The sequence below is a fragment of the Bos grunniens genome, chromosome 21, assembly GCF_055505025.1.
Source record: "Bos grunniens cultivar Pamir isolate PY7600 chromosome 21, Bosgru_T2T1.0, whole genome shotgun sequence".
NCBI classification, from domain to species: Eukaryota; Metazoa; Chordata; class Mammalia; order Artiodactyla; family Bovidae; genus Bos; species Bos grunniens.
Genome location: NC_141185.1, coordinates 10,453,172 through 10,477,963, shown reverse-complemented (window position 1 = coordinate 10,477,963; position 24,792 = coordinate 10,453,172). Strand labels below are relative to the sequence as shown.

The window sequence follows — 24,792 nt, the reverse complement described above, 5'->3', positions numbered from 1 at the left end:
GTCAAAAGGGAAGACAACATCACCAAGCAAGCATCTTCATGCTTGGAATCTTCAAGGCTAAGGTGAATGCAGCACCTGCCTGCCAATTTCCTCTGAGGCTGTCCTGAGACTCTTGGAAAAGTGAGGGAGTGCCTTCTTGGAAAAAGAGGACAGACAGAACATGGACTCTGATTCATGTTCACCTGGAAATGCTATAAAACCTAGAGTACAGGGATCTTGCCTGGTGGATGTATTGCATCCAGAGAACAGAAATCCTCCAGGACGGAAAGGACAGAAAGGGACACAGTGACAAATTCTGCGGAGCAGGGAAAAGACCAACCTCTGATACCTGATTTACCAAATTAAAGAAATAACAGATAACTAGTGAGAACCTACTGTACAGCACGGGGAGCTCTACTGAGGGCTCGGCGATGACCTAAATGGGAAGCAAATCAAAAAGAGGATGTGTTTGTACAGCTGACGTGCTCTGCTGCACAGCAGAAGCTAACACAACATTGTAAAGCAACTGGACTCCGATAAAAAATTTTTACAAACTCAAATGGCAGTAAGAAGGGACAAAAACCAATTCCATGTACAAGATGGACATCTCAAAGGCTCAGAAAAGAGTACTGACAGGTACCTCTGGAAACAGGCTGGGGTTAAAGCATGCAAAAAGAGGATGAAAGGAAAGAACCAGGTGTGTCCTGGTATCTCCTCCCCACATCTAGCTGGGTGACTGTCCCTCCTCCACCAGGCATAAGACTGGAAGTTTATTCTCTAAAAAGAGAAAGAGAGGCCTCAATGCAAGTTGTACTCAAAACAGGCAGATTAAATGATTTTACACTTACTGGATGCAGAGGACCACCCTGTCCTAAGCCTTCTTCCTCCTTTCAGCTCCCAGACCTCCAGCCCTTACCCCCAGCAGTCTGATCTTGACCCTCCAGACAGGAGACTGCAAGACCCTTCCATGAGGAGTCTGCTCAGACAGAAGGAAAGACTTAAGCATAGTGGCATTGGGTTCCCCACGAAACAACCCACAGGGCACCCATCAGAGGAGTTCTGGTCAGGGAGCCCTGCCCCCTGTGCTCAGAGGACACTTTTTAGTCCCCAATTCTTAAATTGGAGAAGCCAACCAAGGACTGTGAATGAGTCAGCTAAAGAAAGAACTTTCTAACGTGAAAGCTCCAGATCAAACAAACACAGTAAACAGAGGGAGAGGCAGAAAGAACACACACATGTCAGCCCATCCAGTGTGCCTGGGCAGCTCTCAACCCTTCACCTCTGGTCGTTCTTGTGATCACCATAGCTCTTGAGACAGATACCACGCTGATTATTCTCATTTTACAGATGAGGCATTTGAAGAATGACGAGGTTAAACAACTTGCCCGAAGTCACAAAGCAAAGAAGAGGCAGAGGTGGGATTTAAACCGGGCCATGTGGCCCTATGCTCTCAACCACTGCCTTTCAAAGCATCACCCCAGCTACCACGGTCCATTGTTACAATTCTCAGTGGGAAAGAGAAGGTGCTGAACTCCTCTTAAGAATAAGAAAGAACTCTAGCAAATTAAAAATGTGGTAGATTAAAATGTGGAGCATTAAATTGATGCAGTCTCCCAGAAAGGAAAGCAAAAAGCAAAAGGGATGGAAAACAGAAAACGATAAGAAAATTGGAAGATTCGTCCAGGAGGACCAATACCCAAATAAAAGAAGTTCCAGCAGGTTAGAGAAAACCAAGGAGCAGAAACCATGATAGAATTCCAAAAAATGTCCTAGAACTGAAAGACATAATTCCAGATGGAAGGATCTCATAGGAGCTCAGCATGACAGATGAAAAGAGGCCAGCACCAGGGCAAGTGACCTGGAAGTCTCGGGAAACTGCGGACTAAAAGAGGATTCTATCAACTTTCAGGGAGAACAAAAACAGGCCACACCACAAATCAAAAAACTGCAACCCTGGAAGCCAGAAGACAGTGGGGCAAGGTTTTCAATAATCGGAAGGAAAATTATTTCCAACCTTGAATTTGATGCCCAGCTAATCTAGCAAATCAAGAATTAGAGGAGAAGAAACCCAATTTTCCCACATGCAAATTCTCAGAAAATTCACCCCTCTGATCACTCTTTCTCAGGAAGGATGTGCTCCTATATTCAAGGGACAAAGCCATAGAGGCAGGCAGGAAATGGTAGATCTGACCCAGAAGGGAGCCACAGGTGATCGTGACAGAGGCCTCCAGTGACAGCCAGGTCCCAGGTGTGGGGAAATGAGCCCAGAATGGGGACAGGTCAGAGGATCCTGAAGTGCTGAAGAAGAGGAAACAGAGAATTTACCTGCTGCATCCAAATGACGTGAGGGACTGTCGAGAACGCTAACCCGGTGTAAGGATAATTTAAACACATACGCCAACAACACCAGGCAACTCCAGGAAATCAGAAAGCAGAGCAGGAGCGGTGACTGTAGTTTACTCACGACAAAGCTCTGAACTGCACCAGCCTAGTAGGATCACTGTTAGCTTCAATTACCCATCTTACCAAAATTACGATGCCAATATATCGGGAAGTGAGGAGGACAGGAAAGATCTGTGGTTAAAAGAGGTAAAAAGGAGACTTACCTCCTTCCTTTCCATAATACGAAATCAGAGCCTAGAACCAAAATATCAAGATGAAGGAATACATGCATGTTATTTACATGTATGGAAGAAAAGAGCAAAACCATCAGCTGGGAGAATTTGTGAGTGACTTCCTCTAGGAAAAGCGACAAGGGGATGCCACCTGTTCTGCATATAAACCTTGGAGAACACTACAGTCTCAGATGCCTTGCAAAGGGAAAGGGATTAACAGACATGGATGAAGACGGGTGACATCACTGAATGTTCTCACAGCTAAGAGAAGTTGGGATTATCCCCCTTTCACCAAAAAGATATTGTCAGGCCCAGACATCTACAGCTAGGCAATTTTAAAAGGTGGCTGAAGCCTAAACCTTAGTTTTGCCAGATCCCAGAATCTATACTTTCCTTCTGAGTCTTCATTTATATATTCAACCAATATGAACTGAGCATACACTGAGCCTGGGACAGAAGGTGAGGCCCTGGGATAGAGTAGTGGATGAGCCAGGTCCCAGTGCCTGAACCACTGAGCCTTCTGGTCTACCAGGGCAAACCAACAGTCAACAAGCCACAACTAATAACAAATCCAAGCCCAGCAGTGCCCACCCTGGGTGGTCACAGTTTATCAAGGGTAACGCTCATCTGGTTCCTGGCCTTCTCCTCTGCCAGCCCACCATTGGTCCCACAGCATCATGGCACCTTGTCCTCCCCAACCCCCCTGCACAGGTGAGTCATCATATGCCACACCCTTGCGCTTGCCCACAACACTTCAGGAACTCAACAGGCCATCACCCAGGCCTGCCAACCCCCTGCCACCCAGGTCCAAGGCCTTCGGCTTTGATTTGGAAGGTATCACGTTTTGTTTTGTTTTAGATTAGAGTCAAACTCAAAGGCCAGACCAGTTCTCCAAGGGAGAGCTACACACACAGAGTCCCTTGTGTACATCGAGGGAAAGTGCATAACCTTGCACAGACTGGCCTCAGCAGGCACTGATAAGTATGCAGGGCCAGTGTAAGGCTCAGACACCAGAGTGGGGAGGGTTAGTCACTCAGTCGTGTCCACTTCTTTGTGACCCCATGGACTGCAGCACACCAGGCTTCCCTGTCCTTTACTATCTCCCAGAGTTGGCTCAAATTCATGTCACTAGCTACAGGATGGGGCAAAGTAGCCAAACTTCGCTGGGCCTCAGTGTCCACATCTGTAGAGTGGGGAAACACCACCGACCTCAGAGGGTTCCCACGGTGCTTTATAATCTGCCGTGGCCACAATACAGCGCAGGCTGAGGCTGACAGGTTGGTTTCCCATGGCTGCCTCTAGCCGCTTCAGCCATAATTCAGGGTTATAGGGATTTCACCTTGTCAACCTCTGAAAGGAGATCCTTGTCCCAGCTCTTCTCAGAGCTGCCCCTGGGAATCACTAGTCAGGAACCATCAGTTGGGAATTCAGACTTGACTTTGTCACAGTGTAAGGAGCCTGGTATGTACGTGACTTACAAAACAGCTGAGTCACTGAGCCCACTCTGATAAGAAGCAGAACCCAAGGCTGGCTGACAGCTGGCCAAACAGCCTTTAGCCTGGCCCAGTTTTCTTCCTGGGTCCAAATCAACTGCCCTCTCCACAGCCAGCCTTGGGCCAGGGCTCACCAAGTCTTCCCCCTTCCCCCAAATCCAAGTCCCATCAGTCTCCCCTATTAACATCCCCTCCCCTCAACTTACTCCATCTGCCCAGACTTGGTTCTGTTTCTTGGTTCTACCACTTACTAGCTCAGTAGAGCTTGGCATTCATGATGTTCTTGCTCAGCCTTAGTTTGGGGATGATAGCTAATAATGCCCACCACATGGGTTATTTGGAAGATGAGGTTCAGGGTCCAGAAAGGGGTCGACCCTCCATCCCTACACTCCCCATAATCACATCAAAGCCCCATGTATCCCTGACTTGACTGATTTTTATACAGCCTGTACTCTACAGTATACATTTTTACAACATCGATGCCCAAAATCATCCTTAGTCACTCAAGCCGGGTCTCAGCTAGATCAGCCTGACAAGGACGGGAACAGGCTACAGCACAGGAGAGCCTTTGAGCTACCCTGTCATCTTCACTGTCCCGCATGTTTGGGGAATTCCTGGAACATCCGATTGCAATTCCTCCTTGTTTTATAAACATAAGCAGGAATAGAAAAAAATAAAAGTGTCATAATCAGTGAGCACTACTGGTTCCATAAACTTAACCATGGAGCCGATGGAACCAGAGCAAAGAACATTATGGGGTGACCTTCAAGTAAGCAGAGAGGGGACATTCAGGGACATAAATGAGATAACAGAAATACAGCATGATGTCATTCGACCATGCTTAAACAGTGAAGAGTGATTAGGGCTTTCCTTCCCTTCTCTGGGAATTTAGGTTCCTCATAATTGTATGTTTATGTCTGAACTTTTAACGCTCGATGTAACGTTGCCAAAAATCACGAACTGCATATAAGCCAATCCTCTAATGATGCTCTCAGGTTTTCTAAATACACTTTGATATTTCCCATTAAATAAAGAGTGTTTATCCAGAATATCCGAGACTTGACTCACTCGGGGTTATCAGCATTTCCGGAGTTCGTGTATCTCAACTCTAAAGGAACACAAGGATTAGAACGGAGACGGTATGGCTGTCCAAGCATGTTGAATCGCAGGGTCCACAAAACAGGGGGGTACCTAGAGGCTGCTGTGACGTCACCCTCTTCCTGCCTCACCACGAACGTCGCCAGGGCCACCCCGGAGCGGCGTCCCCCGGTCATTCACAGCCCTGCGTGTATCTCAGATCACACCACTACTGCACGTGGACCTCTGAGCAAAGAGTCTCTGTAGGCCTAGGCAAGCCCCCCTCGCCTGTCCCCTCAAGTCCTGCTCTGCTGCCCCTTGGCCAGGCAGCCCACCCACCAGATTCCACAGCCAAGTGGGGCCAGCCTTGTGACTAGAGCCCAGGCCTCTGCACTCCTGACTCAGGCTCAGCACCACCACCCTAGGTGTCTATCACACGCCCCTAGAAACAAAAGGGTATTCCAGGTGTGCACATGTTCCCCAGGAGCGTCTCTTCCAGGAAAAAGAAGGCTTGAAAAGCCACCTGTAATTCATTCATGTGTCAGTTTCCTGTTGCTGCTGTGACCGATTACCACACACACAGAGGATTAAAACAACACAATTGTATTATCTGAAAGTTCCGGAGTCAGGGGTCCGCAACGGGTGTGACAGACCAACATCAAAGTTGTCAGCAGAACTGTGTTCCTCCTGGAGACCCTAAAGGAGAATCCTTTTCCTTCTCGCTCCAGCTCCCAGAGGCTGCCCGCACTCCATGGCTCACGGCTCCTTCCAGCAATGGCATCACTATGGCCTCTGCTTCCATCCACACATCTCCTCTCCAACCCTCCTGCTTCCCTCTTACAAGGATGCTTGTGATCAGGGGGACCCACCCAGGTAACCCGTGATCACCCCAAGATCCTGTACTTAATTGTATCTTCAAAGTCCCTTTTACCAGAACACAGTCCCTGGTTCTGGCGACACGTTTGGGGGCCGTCATTCAGCCAATAGCAGCGCGGCAAACAGTTCTATAGTTGAGAGCTGGCGGGACAAAGATGCATGAGCTCCTCTGGGGACCTACTCAGGGCTGGGTGGCCGGGAGTCCAGGGGAGGTGGCTGTGAATTCCTCCCTAGGCGGGCGCAGGCAGGGTGCTGCCCTAGATATAGCCACGGTCATTCTCTGCAGAAGGAGAAGGGCAAACAAAGGTACAGGGATGAGAAAGGAGTGACTTGTGGGAGAAACAGGACCCAGCTATTCTGGATGCAGCTGGTTGACTCCAGCAAACACAGAAGTGAGGGTGCCCAGAGGACACGGCAGGGTTTCTGCCCAAGGGCAAAAAGTTTTGGTAGAGGACTGACTTGGCGAGAGAGAGACAGAGAGAGCCAGACCTCCGGATCACAGGGCTGAAGTGGGACCAGAGAAGCTAGAAGCAAGAAAACAGTGGTCCTGGCAACTGACTAGGAAGATGTTTGCAAAAGCAGGCAAGAGAGGCAAAGAAAGGGGTAGACAAAGATGCTTGAGGGTCAGGACTGACGGCTGTGGGAGGTGAGACAGGGCCCCACGTGAGAGTCCAGTCATTTCACCACCAAACTCTCAGGTCACCTCCACGCCCCCTCCCCACCCCCTGCCCCAGTTCCCAGCAAGGAGGCCACAGAACGCTGCTTTTTAAGTATGTCATACCATAGAAGATTAAAAATAGTTTAAAAGAGATATAAAAAGGGATATAAATACTGCAAAGGCTCCTGCCTGCATGGAGTGCACCCCCCTAGGAGGGGTAAGCGGGGTGGGGCATGACATCGAGCCCTAATGCCTTCCAGTTAGACACCCACAAGTTCTGCAGGAGTAGAAGGTCCCATTGGTTGACACCAGAACGATTCCAAGGCTTCTACAAAATTCCCTAAATCCTCCCTGGCTTTTCCTGGTCCTCAGAGCTCTGGACTATAACCTCCAAGCAGCAGTGGATCCTGGTGCTCAGGAAGGGCAAGGGGAATGCAGCTGAACGGGCCACCTCTGGGGTCCACCCCCTACACTGCACCCCAGCCCGACCCTGCCTGCAACCCCACCAGAGAGTCCTCTCCCGCCCCCACCACACTCCCCTACCCCGTGGTCCCACACTGTCCGCCTCTGGGATCACAGATATTTTCAGGCCCACATCCTTAAGGCTGGATCAGGCCTCCCCTGGCCCCTTACTCCTGGTAGCACCCACCTTAGCATCCTCAGTCCTAAAGTGCTCATCTTAGCCTCAAGACGCCCTTGTCCACAGTGTCCTGAGTATCCATCCATCCCTCCATCCCAGCTCCCACATTCCAGGGCGGACTCAACAACGATTATTTGAACAAACGGCTAGGCTTCCAGGGGGAAGTCCATTTCTAAAGCGGGCACAGAACCCACCCCAGGCACGTGTCAACCTTCTGCAAATAAGGCTGGGCCGCGTACATGCAACAACCCTTCACAAGCATCTCTGACTGGTCAGGAGACCTGGGTCTGGGTTGAGAAAACAAAAGGACCCTACCACCCAACAGGAAGGTCTCTGGATTCCCACACTCCGAAGGGGCCAGAGAGTAACCATTTTGGGTTTTGTGGGTCTCTGCTGTCACAGGTTCTCAGTTGTCACTGTGATACACTTGAATGGGCAGAGCTGTATTCCAATAAAACTTGATTCCCCCCAAACAGGCAGCAGGCTGGATTCAGCCTTCAGATCATAGTTCACTAATCCCTGCCCTGATATGAAAAAAAAAAAAAAATTAATGAAAGAAAAGCAGACAGACTACTCAGGGAAAAACTGTGAAAGATTCTTTAAAACCACCCTTTGTGATTTTTGATGCTGCCTCTAATTCCTTCTGTGACTGAGACAATCCACCACTGTTTAAAAAAATAAGAGGTGCGGGGACGGGGTGGGGGGAGTAAGAAAAGGTTTCTAATGGTTCAACCACTAAAAAGACAATTACTTTCTTCTTCTCTCTTCCCCTCTGAGGCAGGGCAGGTGTGACCTCTGGCTGGTCAGACAGGACTCTGCCCACTGTCTCAGCTGTTCCGGTCAAAAATTAAATGTCAGAATGTTCCCCGGCTCCGGGAGGGCAGTTAATGTAACCTGGGCCTCTTGGGCAAAGGGCTGGCTCCCCAGAGCGCTGGATCTGCTCAGAAGCCTCCCCTCAACCCCGGGACTGCTCTGATGGAATCAAGGCCAATCACTAACAAGGGATTCTGCGAGAAAAAGCTCTTCCGGGGTCGCCATCTGGATGGAGGGCTTCTGTCTCACTGAGGACCAACCCTTTCGGTGATGGGCTTCTGTTCCACATGGTCTGGAACATTCCTCAGTACAAATGCCCATGTGTAGGGCAGGGACCATGCATGAGCTGGTCCCTGAACCTCCCCCAGGTCAACCCTCAACTCTGCCTAGCTAGTTCAGAGTATGTGTCCCAGACCTTTCCTGGATCACCCTAAGAACCACGATTAAGCAGCCCAAGAATAAACCAAGAAGGCGCCTTATTTATCCAAGTGCTCTTTTCTAACAGAGCTCATGACCTGCAACCTCTTCTACACGGGACCCTTAATGGGAGTAAGTCTCCCGCTCCTGACAGTGAGAAGAATTCAGGAGCTCAGCCAGCTGTGCTCAGCGGTGCCAAGAGCTTCAGGATGGCCGCCCACCCATGTGTACCAGGGGCTGGAACCAGGATGGCTTTACGTGGGGATGCTCTGTCCAGGGAGCTTCCCTGGTGGCTCAGCAGTAAAGAACCCGACTGCAATGCAGGAGACACAGGAGACTTGGGTGCAATTTCTGGGTGGGGAAGATCCCCTGGAGGAGGGCATGGCAACCCACTCCAGTATTCCTGCCTGGAGAATCCCATGGACAGAGGAACCTAGCAGGCTATAGTCCACAGGGTCGCACAGAGTCAGACATGACTGAAGCAACTTGGCACGCACACCCGCTCTGTCCAGGGCCCGCCCCTCCCTGCACCACCTTCAAGGTCCCATGTGAGCCCGACAGTCCTACCCTCTCCTTCGTCGGATGAGGAGACTAAGGCATAGGGACGGGGAAGAGATTTCCCAGGATCCCATAGCAAGTGAGCGGGCAAAGCCAGGACCCAGACCCGGGCCTGTAGCCGCCCTGTCCTGGCTGCGGCTTCCCCAGCTGCACACCTGCTCCGCCTGGAAAGGCTGTTCGAGAAGAATCCGCACCCGGAGGGAGGCAGGCAGCCGGGGCTGGAACACAGCCTTTCGTGGGCAAAATCCAGAGTTAACTCAAAGCCGGTGGCATGACTCCAGCTGGGGGGCCGAAAGCCATGTTCTACATACTGACTCATCCTTTAGAACCAAGCACACAGCCCCGGGGGCAGAGCCTTAATGGGCAGCAAGTTTCTGGAGGATGCGAAGCGTCTGAATTTGATTTACTTGGTGGTTTTTTTTGTAGACAAACGCCAGCACGCTTGCTGCGCCTTCTGAGAGCTGAGGAAGGCAGAAGCAGGAGAGATTCCCTGTCGGTTCTTTGGCTTCTCTGGGTGCTACCAGCTTTGACCATGGCGTAATTTCCTGATCCCATGGCTGTCTGCGCAAGAGGTCTTTGTTGTTGAGTCGCTCAGTCTTGTCCGACTCTCTGCTACCCCACGGACTGCAGCACACCAGGCTTTTCTGTCCCTCACTATCTCCCAGAGCTGGCTCAAACTCATGTCCATGGAATCGATGATGCCATCCAACCATCTCGTTCTCTGTCGTCCCCTTCTCCTCCTGCCCTCGGGAGGGTGCCAGGTGTGAGGAGCAGGAGGGAAGGCTGATGTGGCATCCTGAACCAGACCCCACAGGGCCTCCTCCACTAGGGAAGGGACTTGGACTTGACCTTGTAAACCAGCGCAGCCTGACCTTTTCCACACCCCAGCACTCATGAATAAGGATGCTTATCCTAGGGTGGACGGGAGCTGCCCTGCGCCCTCAGGTTGGCCATGGAGACCCGCTGAAAGCATTAGCAGGGACGTGTGTTGGTGGCCGGGTGGTGGGTGACTTAAAGGAGGTCACTATGGAGTCTGGGCTGGCGTGAGGAGGGCCTGGGCATGGGCCAACAGGAGGAGAGGAGGAAGCAGGTATAAAGGCCAGGGCCGATCTTCCTGAGCACACAGGCACAGTCCTGCCCCTGAGCGTGCCTTCAGGCAATCCTGGGCCACTTTCCTGCCTTCCGTGTTGCGTAACACAATAGAATTCGTGCAGTCAAGTTACTGCTATGCCCTCAAGGTCTGGGTTCTCAGGTGGCTCTAGTGGTAAAGAACTCACTTGCCAATGCAGGAGACTTAAGAGACATGGGTTCAATCTCTGGGTCGGATTGCCTGGAGGAGGGCCTGGCAACCCACTGCAGTACTCTTGCCTGGAGAACCCCATGGACAGAGGAGCCTGGCGGGCTACAGTCCATGGGGTCGCAGAGAGTCGGACACGACTGAAGTGACTTAGGACACACACTCAAGGTCTGGTTTCAGTGCCGACTCCCCCCAGAGGCCCTCCTGGCTCCCCACCCTGAGGCTACCAGCTCCTTCACCCAGGCGGCCTTTGCCCAAGATTTACAGAGCCACTGAGACGGGAAATGTGGCTTAGTCTGACCTGCGTTCAAATCTCAGCCCCACTTACGAGCCCATGACCTTGGGGGCAAGTCATTCAAGCTCTCCACTTCCCAAACAGCCTCCAAGGCTTGTGCAAAGAGTTCTAAAGAGCGGTTTGTGCCTTGCCTGGCACGCAGGCTGCTCAAAGTTGAGTGAACTGTCACCACCTCTGTTTGGCAGTCAATTCCAAGTGTCCCGAGACACAGTTTGTTTTGCTAACCCTGGGTGATACTGCTCTCCGATAAATCCTGGCTGAGAGAGACACTGAAACAAGGCAGGGATGCTGCTTAGGGAACCCCAGTTAGCAGGCCCAGTTGGCAGTGCTGGACCCCCCTAACTAGCAGGCTCCCCTAGAAATGCAGTGAGGAAGGCTTACGTACGCCCGCTGCTGCGCTGAGTACATGCGTGGCCGTGCCCTACTCTTTGCAACCCCATGGACTGTAGCCCGCCAGACTGCTCTGTCCATGGGATTTTTCCAGGCAAGGATACTGGAGTGGGTTGCCATTTTCTACTCCACCAGATCTTCCCAATCCAGGGATGGAACCCACAACTCTCACATCTCCTGCATTGGCAGGTGGATTCTTCACCTCAGCGTCCCCTAGGAAGCCCAGCCCTACTTAACTCCATCCACCTCCAACTCTGGGTGCCAGATCTTAGCCAGGTCGCTCAGGAGCAATGAGGTCAAGCTTCACAGCATTAAACCCAACAGGCGCCCATGCAACAGGAGACGGTCCTGCACTAAACGGATGACTTTGCTGCCAGAAGCAGAAAACTGGAGTCCCAGTCTGGCTGAGTGCCATGATGGTGTTACACTCCTTCAAAGCAGGGACAGGAACCGACTCTGAGCTCCCTGGTGTTTGCATGACACGATCCTCTTGTTATATGTTTACTAAACTCAACAGGAAAAGGGCTGTGAATCTTGGGGGTGGTGGAGGCTCCCTATATAAACAGGGGCGTCTTCCAAATCCTGGCCTGACACCAGCCTTGGACCAACAGTCAGGGGACCCTGGAACTGGTCCAGCGTTCAGCTGGACCCTGAGGCTAAGTCCAAAAGCGGGGCAGTCAGGGCAGCCTTGTCATCGGAAGGGCACCCAGCTCGCGGCTGCCCGAAGCCGGGCTGAGAACCAAGGCGCAGACCTGAACCAGCTGCCTCCAGCCTCCACTCCACCCCACACGGCTCCCGGGAAGTGGGGGCCACCAGGTGGCAGCTGCCCACATCCTGCAATTCCATGTTCTCCCCTCTGAAAAGGTCAACAGCTTGGGCCGCCCCCGTTTCCTTGAGACGGACCCTGTGGGGGTGACACCAGCAGCTTCTTGCCCAGATGGACCTCTGTGCTCTTGGCCAGAGAGTTCTTCATCTGCAGACACTTTTAGGAGCCCACGGATGCGAGCACATAGAAAGGACTTCATGTGTCAGGTACAGGGAGTCGTCACAGCCCTCCTGAGAGAGGCCATGCTTCCTGCCCTGCTCACCCCGACCTTCAGAGACAGGTCGGGAAGTCTTCATTCCAGCATTCCAGGGCGGATGGTCTGGTGACATTACAATCATATTTGCATGGATTCCAGAATTCCACAGTTCAAGGCCATAGAGAAAAGCTTGTTGGAGGCTGAGGATCCGCCTCGGTCCCCGTGATGCAGATCTGTGAAATGCCACTGTACCCGGCATCCCATCACCACGACAACTGCTGCCCACCTGTGCTCGAAGGAAGCACAGAGTTTGGAAAACAACCCTTCTGCCTGGACTCCTGCCTCCCTGGACTAGTACCGAGTTCAAATGACCGAGGCCCCGGCCCACGGCCTACATGTCACCCAGACACGTCCAGGGCCGGCCGACACCCACCAGCTGGTTTGGGCAGATGCTCTAAGCACGGTGAAGGCTGCCTTCCAGACCTGGTCCTTTCGCTGGACTTCCTGAGCACCAGAGAGACGAGGAGAGAAAACGGCCGTTTAGCATCCTCAAGAGATGGGGATGCCAAGGGAAAGTGGGAGAGAGACAAGACAGATTCCTGTCCCCACCTCCTCTCCCAGCCTCTTCTCAGCGATGCTGGGCAGAGCTGCACAGCTATCGGCCAGCAACTCCACAGCGCCCCCCAGGACTCACAGCTCCAGCCCTCCAGGACAGCCTGAACTGCAAACAGCCCAAAGGGGCCTCACTGAAGAACATATCAACGCACTGTGGTACATCCATACAGTGGGTGAGTCCTTGGCAAAAACAAGGAAGTACGTTCTGCCTGATCTCGGGCTAGGAGCGCGACTGACACAGCGAGATGCCAGGCACTGGGGACCTTTAGCAGGTAATGAAAGGGTTCCCCAGCTGCATTGTTAGGATGTTTGCAAAACCCTGCAGATATACTAAAATTCACTGAATTATAAACTTAGGTTGAATTTTATGATATGTAAACCATACTTCAGTGAAGTGTTTTCTTAAAAAACTTTAAAAAAGGAACTACTGATACAAGCAAGAAGGTGATACAAGGACCAATATAATGCGGAACCAAAAAAAAGGCCATTTCAAAAGAGTACATACACTGTACTATTCAATTTTGTAAGAAATTCTAGAGGCAAAACTATAGCAATAAAGATTAAAATAGTAGCTGCTTTATTAAGGGGGGGGTGGTGGGAAGGGAGACAAAACATCCATCTGAGTACTAGAAAATTTCTACATCATGATCTTAGTAATGGTTATACATGTGTATCCACCCATAAAAATACGTTGGGCTTGTCCTTGAGATTAATGCATATTTTATACACACATAATAAACACAAATAACACACACAACATTAAAAGTTTGTTTTTTTAAAACAGCAAAGCCCATTGACGCTCAAACTGTAATCAGCAATTGAATAGAAGTGAGGGCAGTTTACTGGGAGCTGAGAGAGGAGAGTCCACTCAGTGAGCTCCTACTCAACCCTCAAGACCCATTTCAAATTGCCCCCATTCAGCAAAGCCTTCTCTCACTGTTCCAGGTTTAACTAGCTGCTCATATTGTTGAACATCCCTTCACAAGCAGATATCCTTCACACTGAGAGTTGAGGAGTGCAGGGAACGGTTGCACCAAGATTTGGTTAGTCTGTGCTTATTAAACACCCACTGATTGCCTCACACACACACCCTCTGACAGCCCAAACTACATGCCATCTCAGCAAAAGATACTAACGCTCACCCCCAAAAGAGGATGTCTGTTCTCAGGCAACGGGACCCAGATGTGAGGCATCGAAAAAGATGATTTTCAGTATCTCCAGCTCAGTCCTCCTTGTTTTACACCAGTCACAGCACAAAAGGTTCAGGGGAGCCCAGAACAAACTCGATTTCCAGTGTCCAGTGCGCAGGGCTCCCTTCCTCCCCACTTCAAGTCACCTCTGCCTACACTGTCCCTGCCCAGCCTAGGGGTGGAACAGACCATGTGGGCCCCCAGGAAATATTCTACCAAGTGTAATATTTAATTAAACTTTACTGCCTGGGCACCCCTTTCAAGACTGTACCCCACCCACTTGGAATGAGAGGGGGGACTCACCACCCCACCGCATTACTTCTCTATCCAGGCCTCCCAGCTCTCTCTGAGTCACCCCCTAACCATGGAATCTCTAGAAATCCAAGCCTGAAGAGGAAGCTACTAAACTTCCCTGCTGGGGTCTATATAAGTGAAGAGAGCCCAGAGGTGGAACTTGGTCCAGTTCTGCAGAGTCCATATATGAAAAGAGAGAGGCTGGAAGTACACCTCCACAAAAAGCAGCTTTCTTTGGATGCGTGGGTTACCAGGAGACTGTGGGTGAAGTTTTTCCTTTAAATATGTTTGTGCTTTCTAAGTTTCCACAATGGACAGACTCCTCGGGAAGATAAAGACACTTCCTCTGTGGCGGGAGACAGCCCCCCACCCCCAGCCCAGGTCAGACCTGCTGGCTCCCTAGCTTCTCCTTCACCTTGTCCCAAGATACACACAGGTCCTAGCGTCCCGTGCCACGGGCGGCCCTCGCCCTTATCCTACCCCCAGCCCGCAGCTCCCCGAACAAAGCGGCCTCTTGACCCCGCGCGCCTCTGACCTCCTTCTCCTCGTCCATAGCGAGGCGCCGCCCCCCATTCAATTCCCCTAGCCCTGGAGGTACTTAGGAACTGTGTGCAAACACACACACACACACACACACACACACACACACACACGCAAACGCACTTTCTCCTCCCCTCCCTGACCTGGGCCACCACCCCCAAGAGCCCAAGTACAAACTTCTCCAAACTCGCAACTATAGCTGGAGGGGGAGTCGTGACGTCCCCTCCACAAAGCAAATGGGATGCCGCCCGCCACACACACACACACACACATACACACACACACGTGTGCCACCCACTCCCGGGTCACTGTTCATCTGGCCCGGGGGCGGCAATGCCCGGGTTTGAGGGCGGGTGTCTCGCCGCCACCCCACCCCCCCTCCGCCAGGGCCCCCAGTAAGTGACAGGACGGGGACAGGACCGGGCTGGGGCCGTCGCGGGTCGGAGCTCGGTCGGTGGGGGTGGGGAGCGGCTCCCGGGGCTCCGGGCTCCCCCCGATCGGCGCCCCTCTCCGGGGAGGCGGGGGCGCGTTACCTTGCAGGTTCTGGACTCGGATGTCGCTGATCTGTCCGATGAGCTCCTCGCGCTGGAACCAGTCCCATTCCTGCGCAGCCATGAAGCGCGGGCGGGAGGGCCGGGGCGCCGGGGCCGGGCGCGGGTGGCGGGCGCGGAGAGCCGGGCGGGCTGGCGTGCGAGCGGCACGCACCCGGCGAGGGCGCCGCGGAGCCGGAGGAGCGCGGGCGCGGGCGGGGCGCGGGCGAGCGCGCGGCTGGCCGCCCCCGCCGCGGGCTGGCAGCGGGAGGGCGCGGGGCGGCGGGTGCGGGGCGCCGGGCTAGCGCTCACTCCCCCATCCGGGGGCGGGGGCCCCGGGGGCCGAGGGGAGGGGCGGGGCGGGGCGGGGAGGGAGGCTGGACTCCGGCCGGTTTCTTTCTTTTTTTTTCCGGGGTGTTTGTGGCTGGGATTGTGTGGTTGCAAAAGGGTTGGTGATGAGGCGCGGGGTCCCGGCCCCCAGATTGTGATGTCTCGGGGGGCGGTGAGTCGGGTGACGCCACCCCGCGGGTCCCTTATACGCCCTCCACCCTGACTCCCAGCGCCTCCCCCCACCCCGCTCCCGTCCCACCTAGGACTCTGACAGGCACACCCTTGTACCCCAGGCCCCCTGACCCCGCTCAATTCGAGGAGGCAGCCCCCCACGAAGTGGGGCGCCCCAAGCCGTGCCCATCCATCCCTGGGACACTCGGGCACCGTCCAGGGCCTGGGAAGGGGGCCAGCGAGTGTGCAGATGGAGTCGAGGGGTTCTCTCTCCAGATTTATTTTCTGGGTTTGGATATTGGGAACCTCTTCCGCGGGGATCCAGTACAGAGGTGACCCCAGATTCTAGGGAGGAGGGAGAAGCCGGCGACACAAGGGGAGCTGGGGTACTCCGTGGCGTCTGGGGCACCTCAGTCTCCAAGTGACCCTCTCTGGGGCTTTACTGAAAGCGGAAGAATGAGTGTGGACCTTTCCGTGGGGGGTGTGTGTGTTTCTTCACTGTTTCTTTTGAGTCTAGAGAGTTCCAGGATCTTATTTGGGGCTCACAACTCATACCTTAGGCAGAATTCTTTACTGGCTTTTCAAACACAGAAAAGAAAAAAGAGGCATTGGAGTCATGGAATTTGCCAAAGGCTGAAGCAGGAGTTAGGGACGTGAAGTCCCTGCCCCCAGCTCAGTACTCTGACCCCTTCCAGAAAACAAACAACAGACACACAGAGAAAGAGGGGAGGAGAATGGCGTACATATGAGATATTCCAAGAGAGGGAAAAAAACAGGCAGGGCTCAGTGAATATTTATACATATGGGCCACGTTCATCATCGCCACATTCATGTGGTTGAAATACTAGAAACCTCGGTGGGCTACTCCCTAATTAAGAAATAACAATGAAGCCCCCACCGATGCACAGACCCTGTGCCCTTGAGGCAGGGCCCTCAGGTAGATTCCTGGGAATGGTGGCCAGCCAACAAACAAGGAAATGAGAGAATTAGAAACAGAAGTGAGTTCCAGGAAAAAAAAAAAAAAAAATCCACCCAGGCTAAGCAACTGGGATGCAGACAGGGGTCAGGGAGGTCTCCGAGGACTGAATTGGAGCTGAGCCTAAAACATGAAAGGAGCCAGCTTCGGGGGCAGGAGGTCAGTGGAGGCAGTCCCGGGGAACAGCCAGAGAGGGACGTGGCTGCCCGCATGGGCTACCACTTCCGTCGGGGGACTTTATCTGGAAGATGAATGAGAAGCTAACTGTCCGGGTCCACAGCTCTAGCTTGCTTTCTCTTTCTCCTTGTTCTCCATTTGCCAAGTTCCCCGCCATGAGCATATAGTTTTACAATCAGACAGAAAACCAGTAAGTTCTTTTTTAACCTCTCAAGGCCCTTCCCAGGAGTTCCCAGCCTACCCTGGCTCTCCTTGAGGGTCTAGAAGCCTAAAGGAGGCCCTGTGTTGCCGACGGGAGCCCATGGGCGTCCAGGCACATGTCCCCAGGCTGAGGTTGGTGCTGCCTTCCTCCTGATTTGATTAGAAAATGCATGGTCATTTCACACTCCAGGAAGCAGGGTCTGTGTATGTGTCCTGCAGAGCAGGGTGCAAGAAGCCAGGCCTCAGCTCATTTTGCCCCATCTGCTAGCCATCGCCTGTTTTTACACTTCAATTTATTTTTCATAATTGTTATGGGCTAAGTTAGGCCGAAAGTCATTTTCTTTCCCCAGTCGAGAGCCAAGAGAATCAGCCTTCCTTGACATCAGGATCTCAGGGAACAGCGGGCTTTAAACAAGCGTCGTGGATGTTAGCTGCAGGGATGGGCCATCTTTCATGATAAAAAGATGTCTGTTCCTGTGAAGGGAACACCTCGTCTTTTGGGGGCCACTGCATAGGCGGCAGCCACTCCCTGGCGAGGAGGGGCCTTGGTTACCATTGGTGGAGCACCAACTGTGTAGCAGATGTTGGCTCACCAGCCCAAAGAAGTTCTTTCTTTGCATCCAAGTGGAAAGAAACTTTTAGGTGGTTTTTTAAAGTGGGCTGGGAGCCTGACTCAACACTGAACATGATGCTGGCCTCTACAAGGCCCAAGAATAGTCCCTGAACTCATGTGTCCATATCACTCCCTCCTCCCTTCAGGGTCTCTGGACTCCGGCCCTTCCTGATTGGTCCCTATGCCACCTCCTTCTCCATCCATCCTGATTTTCCACTTTTTTGATCAAGTTCAGGTCCTGTCCAATCACCTCCAGGCCTTGATTCCTTCTGCTCCCTCTGAAATGTCCTATCCCTTCCCTGTTCCCTGCCCTTCACCTTCACCTGGTTTATTCCTGCTCTATCATATCTACCATAAGAGAACCTTCTCCAAAACCTCTGGACCCAGCTGAGTGCCCGTCTTATACAATTCCCATAGTACTCAGTACAATCTCATGATGTCCCGTGGACCCTGCTGTGGAGTTTCCACATTGCATTATAATTACGTTTCCTAGATGGTGACTGCAGCCATGAAATTAAAAGACACTTACTCCTTGGAAGGAAAGTTATGACCAACCTAGACAGCATATTCAAAAGCAGAGACATTACTTTGCCAACAAAGGTCCGTCTAGTCAAGGCTATGGTTTTTCCAGTGGTCGTGTATGGATGTGAGAGTTGGACTGTGAAGAAGGCTGAGCGCCCAAGAATTGATGCTTTTGAACTGTGGTGTTGGAGAAGACTCTTGAGAGTCCCTTGGACTGCAAGGAGATCCAACCAGTCCATTCTAGAGGAGATCAGCCCTGGGATTTCTTTGGAAGGAATGATGCTAAAGCTTAAACTCCAGTATTTTGGCCACCTCATGCGAAGAGTTGACTCATTGGAAAAGACTCTGATGCTGGGAGGGATTGGGGGCAGGAGGAGAAGGGGACGACAGAGGATGAGATGGCTGGATGGCATCACTGACTCGATGGACGTGAGTCTGGGTGAACTCCGGGAGTTGGTGATGGACAGGGAGGCCTGGCGTGCTGCAATTCATGGGGTCGCAAAGAGTTGGACACGACTGAGCGACTGAACTGAACTGAACTGATGGTTCCCCCTACTTTAACTGTGAACTACTTGAGAATAAGGGTCGTGTTTCATTAATTTCTCTATCTGAGCACTTAGCACAGTGCTAGGCTTAGAGCCAGGTCTCAAAACTGAGTGAATGGATGAATAAATGGCTTTTGTATTGGCTTGAACTCAGAAAACAGGGATCAAATGGCAAACAGTTGATCCCTAGGTCTTGGGCCCAAGTAAACTTCTGGGGAGGCCATCAGAAAATGTTTGTGCATTGGCAGTGGGTAAAACCCATGCTGCTGAGTACCAGGGAAGCACCACACTGCGAAAGGTCCCTTCCTTCTCAGGTCCATGCAGCCTCCAGGGTCTGGAATTCTGGCTGCGAGGGAGAGCCATGTGACTTCCAAGGGAGATAAGGTTATTTGCCCTCTAGCATGAATTAACAGTACTGTTTTTCTTTTGCACTTTCATTTCAGAGGAGGAAAAGTACTCTGCCTGAAGGCTTGACTTCCCGGGACTTTCCAGAAACTAATTTTCTAGAAATTGTCCAATTCTGCTAGAATCCTTATCATTGTTTAAAACTGATTGGCAAAACTAATACAATTATGTAAAGTTTAAAAATAAAAATTAAAAGAAAAAAATATATATATAAAGAGTGTAAAAATAAATAAATAAATAAAAAACTGATTTCTGCCAAGTGAAAGGAGTTGTAGAGAATCCCTGGTCCGAACCTCAGAGAGCCTCAAACCCAACATCCCTGCCCGCAGAAGGACTTTGAAACCTCAGGTCTTCCTGCCTCTGCTAACAGAGACTGATGACTTCAGGCAGGTCATCTGGACAGAGGTTTATATCACCCCATCCACACTCCCACTGGCAGAGAAGACAAACAACAAAGATAATCCCAGTGGACCCTCCCACCCATTTCCAGGAGAGGAGTGTGATGGGGGCATCCCATCGGGAAATTGTTTTCCCTGGTCACTGTCATCGCCCTGTTTGTGTGCACAATTCTTTCGGGTTTGGCCAGTCCTTTCTCAATCAGAGCTAATCTGGTCTTCACCATGACCTTGTTAGGCCAGCTAGGCAGGCATCACTTTTAGACGAGGCTTAAAACTGCTTAGTAACCTGTCCAAATTCAGAGTAAGCCAAAACCAGACTTTGTCCTCTCTGCCCACCCACATCAATCCCACATACCTATGCCTTGTCTTGTTTATATAACATTTGAAAAATCATAGCTCCATTAAAATCAGAGTGCTCATCAGCATATAAAACTGTTAGCAATTTCATATCAAGTCCAGTTTAAAAATTGTGGTGAATCCTACCTAATCGTGCTTCAGCTAGACTAAGAACATCTTCTGAGCAAGGAGTCTGCACTGTGATGTCATAAGGCTGCATTGTAGGGTAGACTCCCACCTCCTGACCTCATTTATTCATTTAAAAAACATTGGTTCAGTGCCCACCCATGGCCTGGCCCTGCAGGAGGATCCAATAGAGGACAAAACCAAGAGTCTGCCTGTGAGCAGGTGTTCCAGCGCAGGCGTTTGGACTTTGTTGTTTTAAGGGCAGAGAGGAGCCTTTGTAGGATGAAAAGGGGTCAGATTGCCCCTTCTGTTGTGGCATGGGAAGGGATCACGGTTTGGGAGACCCTGTTGGTCTCAGTGACACAGGTGCGAGATGGTGATGGCCCACACCAGAGCAGCTCGTGCAGAGACAGATTCTCTGGCTGTTCAGATAGTGGTGTTGACAGTACCTGGAGGCTGGCTAAAGGATTTTGAAGCATCTGTCCATGTCCTTGTGTATGTCTCTTAAACCCACTTTATTGCACATTTCTCAGAAGTGCTGTGCAGGCAGGACTGCCTAGTTCATCTTTGTCTTACCAGAACCTGATATCATCCTAAGCACATAGCAGGCGGTCGGTAAAGCTCAGTTGCGTGTATGAATGAATAAATGTGTATTTAACTCCGTGAAGCAGTAACTCTAAAATCTCTTGGAGCCCTGGGCTCCTCTAGTTGGGATCCCCAGATCCGACTAGAAGTCCCACTTCTCTGGCAGTCCGGTGGTTCAGACTCCAAACTTTCAATGCAGGAGGCACAGGTTTGATATCTGGTCTAGAAACTATGAGGCTTCCCAGTGGCTCAGTAGTAAAGAATCTGCTTGCCAATGCAGGAGACACAGATTCGATCCCTGGGTCAGGAAAACCCCCTGGAGAAGGAAATGGCAACCCACTCTAGGTTTCTTGCCTTGGAAATATCATGGACAGAGGAGCCTGGCAGACTGCACTCCATGGAGTTGCAAAAGAGTCGGATACAACTTAGCAGCTAAACAACATCATCTAGGAACTAAAAGCCCACATGCCATTCAGCGTCACCACAAAAGGGGTCTCTTCTATGCCTTAGGAATGCTAGTGAGACTGAACGTGTTAGTCACTCAGTCCTATCCTACTCTGTGCGACCCCATAGACAGCAGCCCACCAGGCTCCGTCGTCCCTGGGATTCTCCAGGCAAGAACATTGGAGTGGGTTGCCATTTCCTTCATGCATGAAAATGAAAAGTGAAAGTGAAGTCGCCCAGTCATGTCCGACTCGTGGCAACCCCATGGACTGCAGCCTACCAGGCTCCTCCGTCCATGGGATTTTCCAGGCAAGAGTACTGGAGTGGGGTGCCATTGCCTTCTGCACTTTGTGACCCCACAGAATGTTACATGTCTGCTATTTGCTAATTTTCTGCTGCTAAATTCTCTATGTTGATTACTACCTGCCTCCAGGAATACTGAAGGACATGATACAAAGGCTGGTAGCAGGGAGACACACTGAAAAACAGAAGGAATTCAGGTTCAAGCAAAAGCATGGAGGATATACGTGTGTAGGCAGACAGTGAAGGCTCAGGCTGTGTGACGTTGGGCAAGTTTTTAAACTCTCTGGGCCTTTGGGGGTTTCATCTGTAAAATGGGGCCCAGAGTCGCTACCTGGCAAAGCTACTGTGAGATCAAAGATGTGCATATAGAGAAGAGATGCTTTAGTAAATTCAGATCATTTCTGTGGCATAAAATGAACTGCCCATGAATCTGGGAGATTCCCCATAATGTAAAATATTAATGTATTCTCTGGGATTTTATTACTTTTTAGAGTGTGGAGGTGTTGATGGGTGGTTAAAAAAAAAAAAATCTTGCTTCCCTAAGTAGACACCACCGGATGTCCCAATTTCCACAAATAAAACCCTTCATTTCTTCCAGGTTTGAATAGTCAAAGGCTGCTTCCCTGGAGACAGCTCTGCTAATTTTTTTTTTTTTTTTTTTTTTACCGGCATTAGAACACTATTTAAGGAGTATACATTTTCCAGTAAAGCAAATGATGAAACTTTTTCTCCCCCAGAGTGTGAGATGTTGGCAATGTGATGATGTGGGGAGGGACAGGATGCTTCGAGGAAGAATAAACACCCTGTATGAGGTACTTGCAACAACATTAGGGAAATATATAGAATTTAACATTTTGAAATCAAAAGAAAACTTCACTGATGATAAGCTCAGGAAGGGTGGTTTAAAAGCCAAAAGTTAGGCAAATAAAAGTCCCTGGATCAGCCCCTGTCCCTGCACAGACAAATCAATTTCAACAAATTTATTGCCTCTCTTACCTGCTGTGCAGCTGACATTTACCACAAAATCAGTCTTGAGTGGGGGAATTTATCAGATGTCTTGCTTTATCTCATTTAATCCTCTCAACAACCCTTTGAAGGAAGTATGATTATCATCCTGGCTTTATTGATGAGGAAACTAAGGACAGAAAGAAATTCAGGAATGTCCCCAAGGTCACACATGTCATAGGTTAGTAGAGAAAGGACGCAACCCCAGATACTGTGCCAAAACCAATTTGATCTTTCTTCTCTATGGCTGCAGCTTTAGAATCTTTTAACTGGCCCAACTTATTAAGTGGAATGGTTCATGTTGTAGATTCACTGGGAAATGAGTTTAGCTGTTTTTTGTTGTTTTTCAGTCGCTAAGTCACATCCAACTCTTTGTAACCCCATGGACTACAACACACCAAGCTTCCCTGTCCTCCACTATCTCCCAGAGTTTGCTCAAATTCATGTCCATTAAGTCAGTGATGCTATCTAGCCATCTCATCTTCTGCCGCCTTCTTCTCCTTTTGCCCTCAATCTTTCCCAGCATCAGGCTCTTTTCCAATGAGTAGGTTCTTCGCATCAGGTGGCCAAAGTATTGGAGCTTCAGCTTCAGCATCAGTCCTTCCGATGAATATTCAGGGTTGATTTTCTTTAGAATTGCCTGGTTTGATCTCCTTGCAGTCCAAGGGACTTTCAAGAGTTGTCTTTAGCACCACAATTCGAAAGCATCAATTCTTTGGTGCTCAGCCTTCTTTATGGTCCAAATCTCACACCTGTACATGAGTATTGGAAAACCACAGACCTTTGTTGGCAAAATGATGTCTCTGCTTTTTAATACACTGTCTAGGTTTGCCATAGCTTTCCTTCCAAGGAGCAGATGTCGTTTAATTTCATGGCTGCAGTCACCTTCCACAATGATTTTGGAGCCCAAGAAAATAAAATCCGTCAGCTAACTGTTGGCTTTAGGTAAGCAAGACCACTGGGGGTGAGATTTTCCTGCTAGGTCAGGAGTAGAAAAACTCTGTCCATTGCCCTCTGTAGGGAGGTTTCTTGTGTTTGTGTAAAATGCCGAGCGGCATTTCTACTTCTGACCCCTAAGCGTTTCAAAGCGGGCAGCATTTCGTTGTAAGAAACACTTAGTGTAGCTTCACTGGGAAGGATGTATGTTTCGTGTGGTTGACATGGAATTTAACAGGTAGAGTGCTAAGGAGTGAGGGCAAAAGCCTTGATCTAAACCAGTGATATAAGTCCTATTGATTTTATCTGGTCTCCCAAATCTGTTCTTGGTTGCTAGCGTCCAAGGATGGCTGCTCCCACATGGAGAGGTGGAGTCTAATTTCCCTTCCCTTAAACCTAGGATGGACCTAATGACTTTCTAGACCAAGAGAATCCGGTAGAAGCGATGTTGTAGGACGTCTGAGGCTGAGTCCTAAGAAGCCTTGCAGTTCCTGTCTTGGCCTCTTAGAACACTAACTCCAGGGGGATGTCCTTACATCTGAAACTGCCATGCTGTAAGGAAGCCAAGCCAGTCATGGGCAGCCAGGAGGAGAGAGACAGAGGAAGAGAGAGGCCTCAAGAGCTCTCAGCTGCTCCAGCCATCAGGCACGAGAGTGAAAAAGCCATCTTGAACAGATGCTCACCTTCAGTCCAGCTGAACTCTTGATTACCCTGGATACCGTCTGCCAGTAACCGCATGAGAGACCTTAAGTGAGAACCTCTAAGCAGAGAGCCCCGTCAAGCCCAGCCTTGTTGAAGAAAAAGCATCGCTGTTGCTGTCTTAAGTCACTAAGTTGTGTTATGCGGCACTAGATAACCAGAGCGCCAGTTTCTTGTCTCTGCCTCCCCAGGCGTCCTGATTCAGGCCACCAGCATCTCTCTCTTCCACAACCTCCACCCCTCTTGCTGGATTCCTTGCTCCCCGGCTGTGCCCAACCTCACATCCCAGTGTGTATTCCCCACAAGTCCCCAGAGCAATCTTGGATGGCATCAGGACCTGTCATTTTCCGGCTTCCCATCACACTTTTCATGAAGAACTGCCTCCTTCCCACGTCTGCAGTGCTCTACAGGATACAAACACTGTATGGTATCATCTATGTGTGATATCTAAAAAATTACACAGATGAATGTGCATACAGACTCACAGTCTAAACTCCTGGTTACCAAAGGAGAGAGGGGGGAGGGGAGGGATAAATTAGGGCTCTGGGATTAAGAGATACAAATGACTATACATAAATCAGATAAGCAACAAGGATGTACTCGGTGGGACAGGGAATTATACCCACTTCCTTATAATAACCCTTAATGGAATATGATCTGAAAAAACTGAATCACTGTACCCGAAACTAACACAATATTATAAATCACTTCAGTTAAAAAG

The 24,792-nt window shown here is 50.6% G+C and overlaps 1 protein-coding gene and 1 long non-coding RNA gene across 4 annotated transcripts in view; one reads left to right on the top strand and one right to left on the bottom strand.

Moving 5' to 3' along the window:
• Nucleotides 1–15,672, bottom strand: part of CLMN (calmin) — a 122,191-nt gene extending 106,519 nt beyond the window's left edge. For 2 of the 3 annotated variants that reach the window (XM_086363101.1, XM_086363099.1), the window contains exon 1: nucleotides 15,303–15,672. In XM_086363101.1, coding sequence (XP_086219227.1) covers nucleotides 15,303–15,384 — 82 coding nt within the window. In that variant the 5' untranslated portion in view covers nucleotides 15,385–15,672. The remainder of the gene's footprint in view (nucleotides 1–15,302) is intronic. The other variant, XM_086363100.1, reaches the window with a different exon arrangement.
• Nucleotides 15,673–20,275: 4,603 nt separating this feature from the next.
• Nucleotides 20,276–24,545, top strand: LOC147349055 (uncharacterized). The gene is made up of 2 exons (XR_015149441.1): nucleotides 20,276–23,381; nucleotides 23,773–24,545. It is a non-coding gene; the product is annotated as an uncharacterized LOC147349055 (long non-coding RNA).
• Nucleotides 24,546–24,792: the final 247 nt, after the last annotated feature.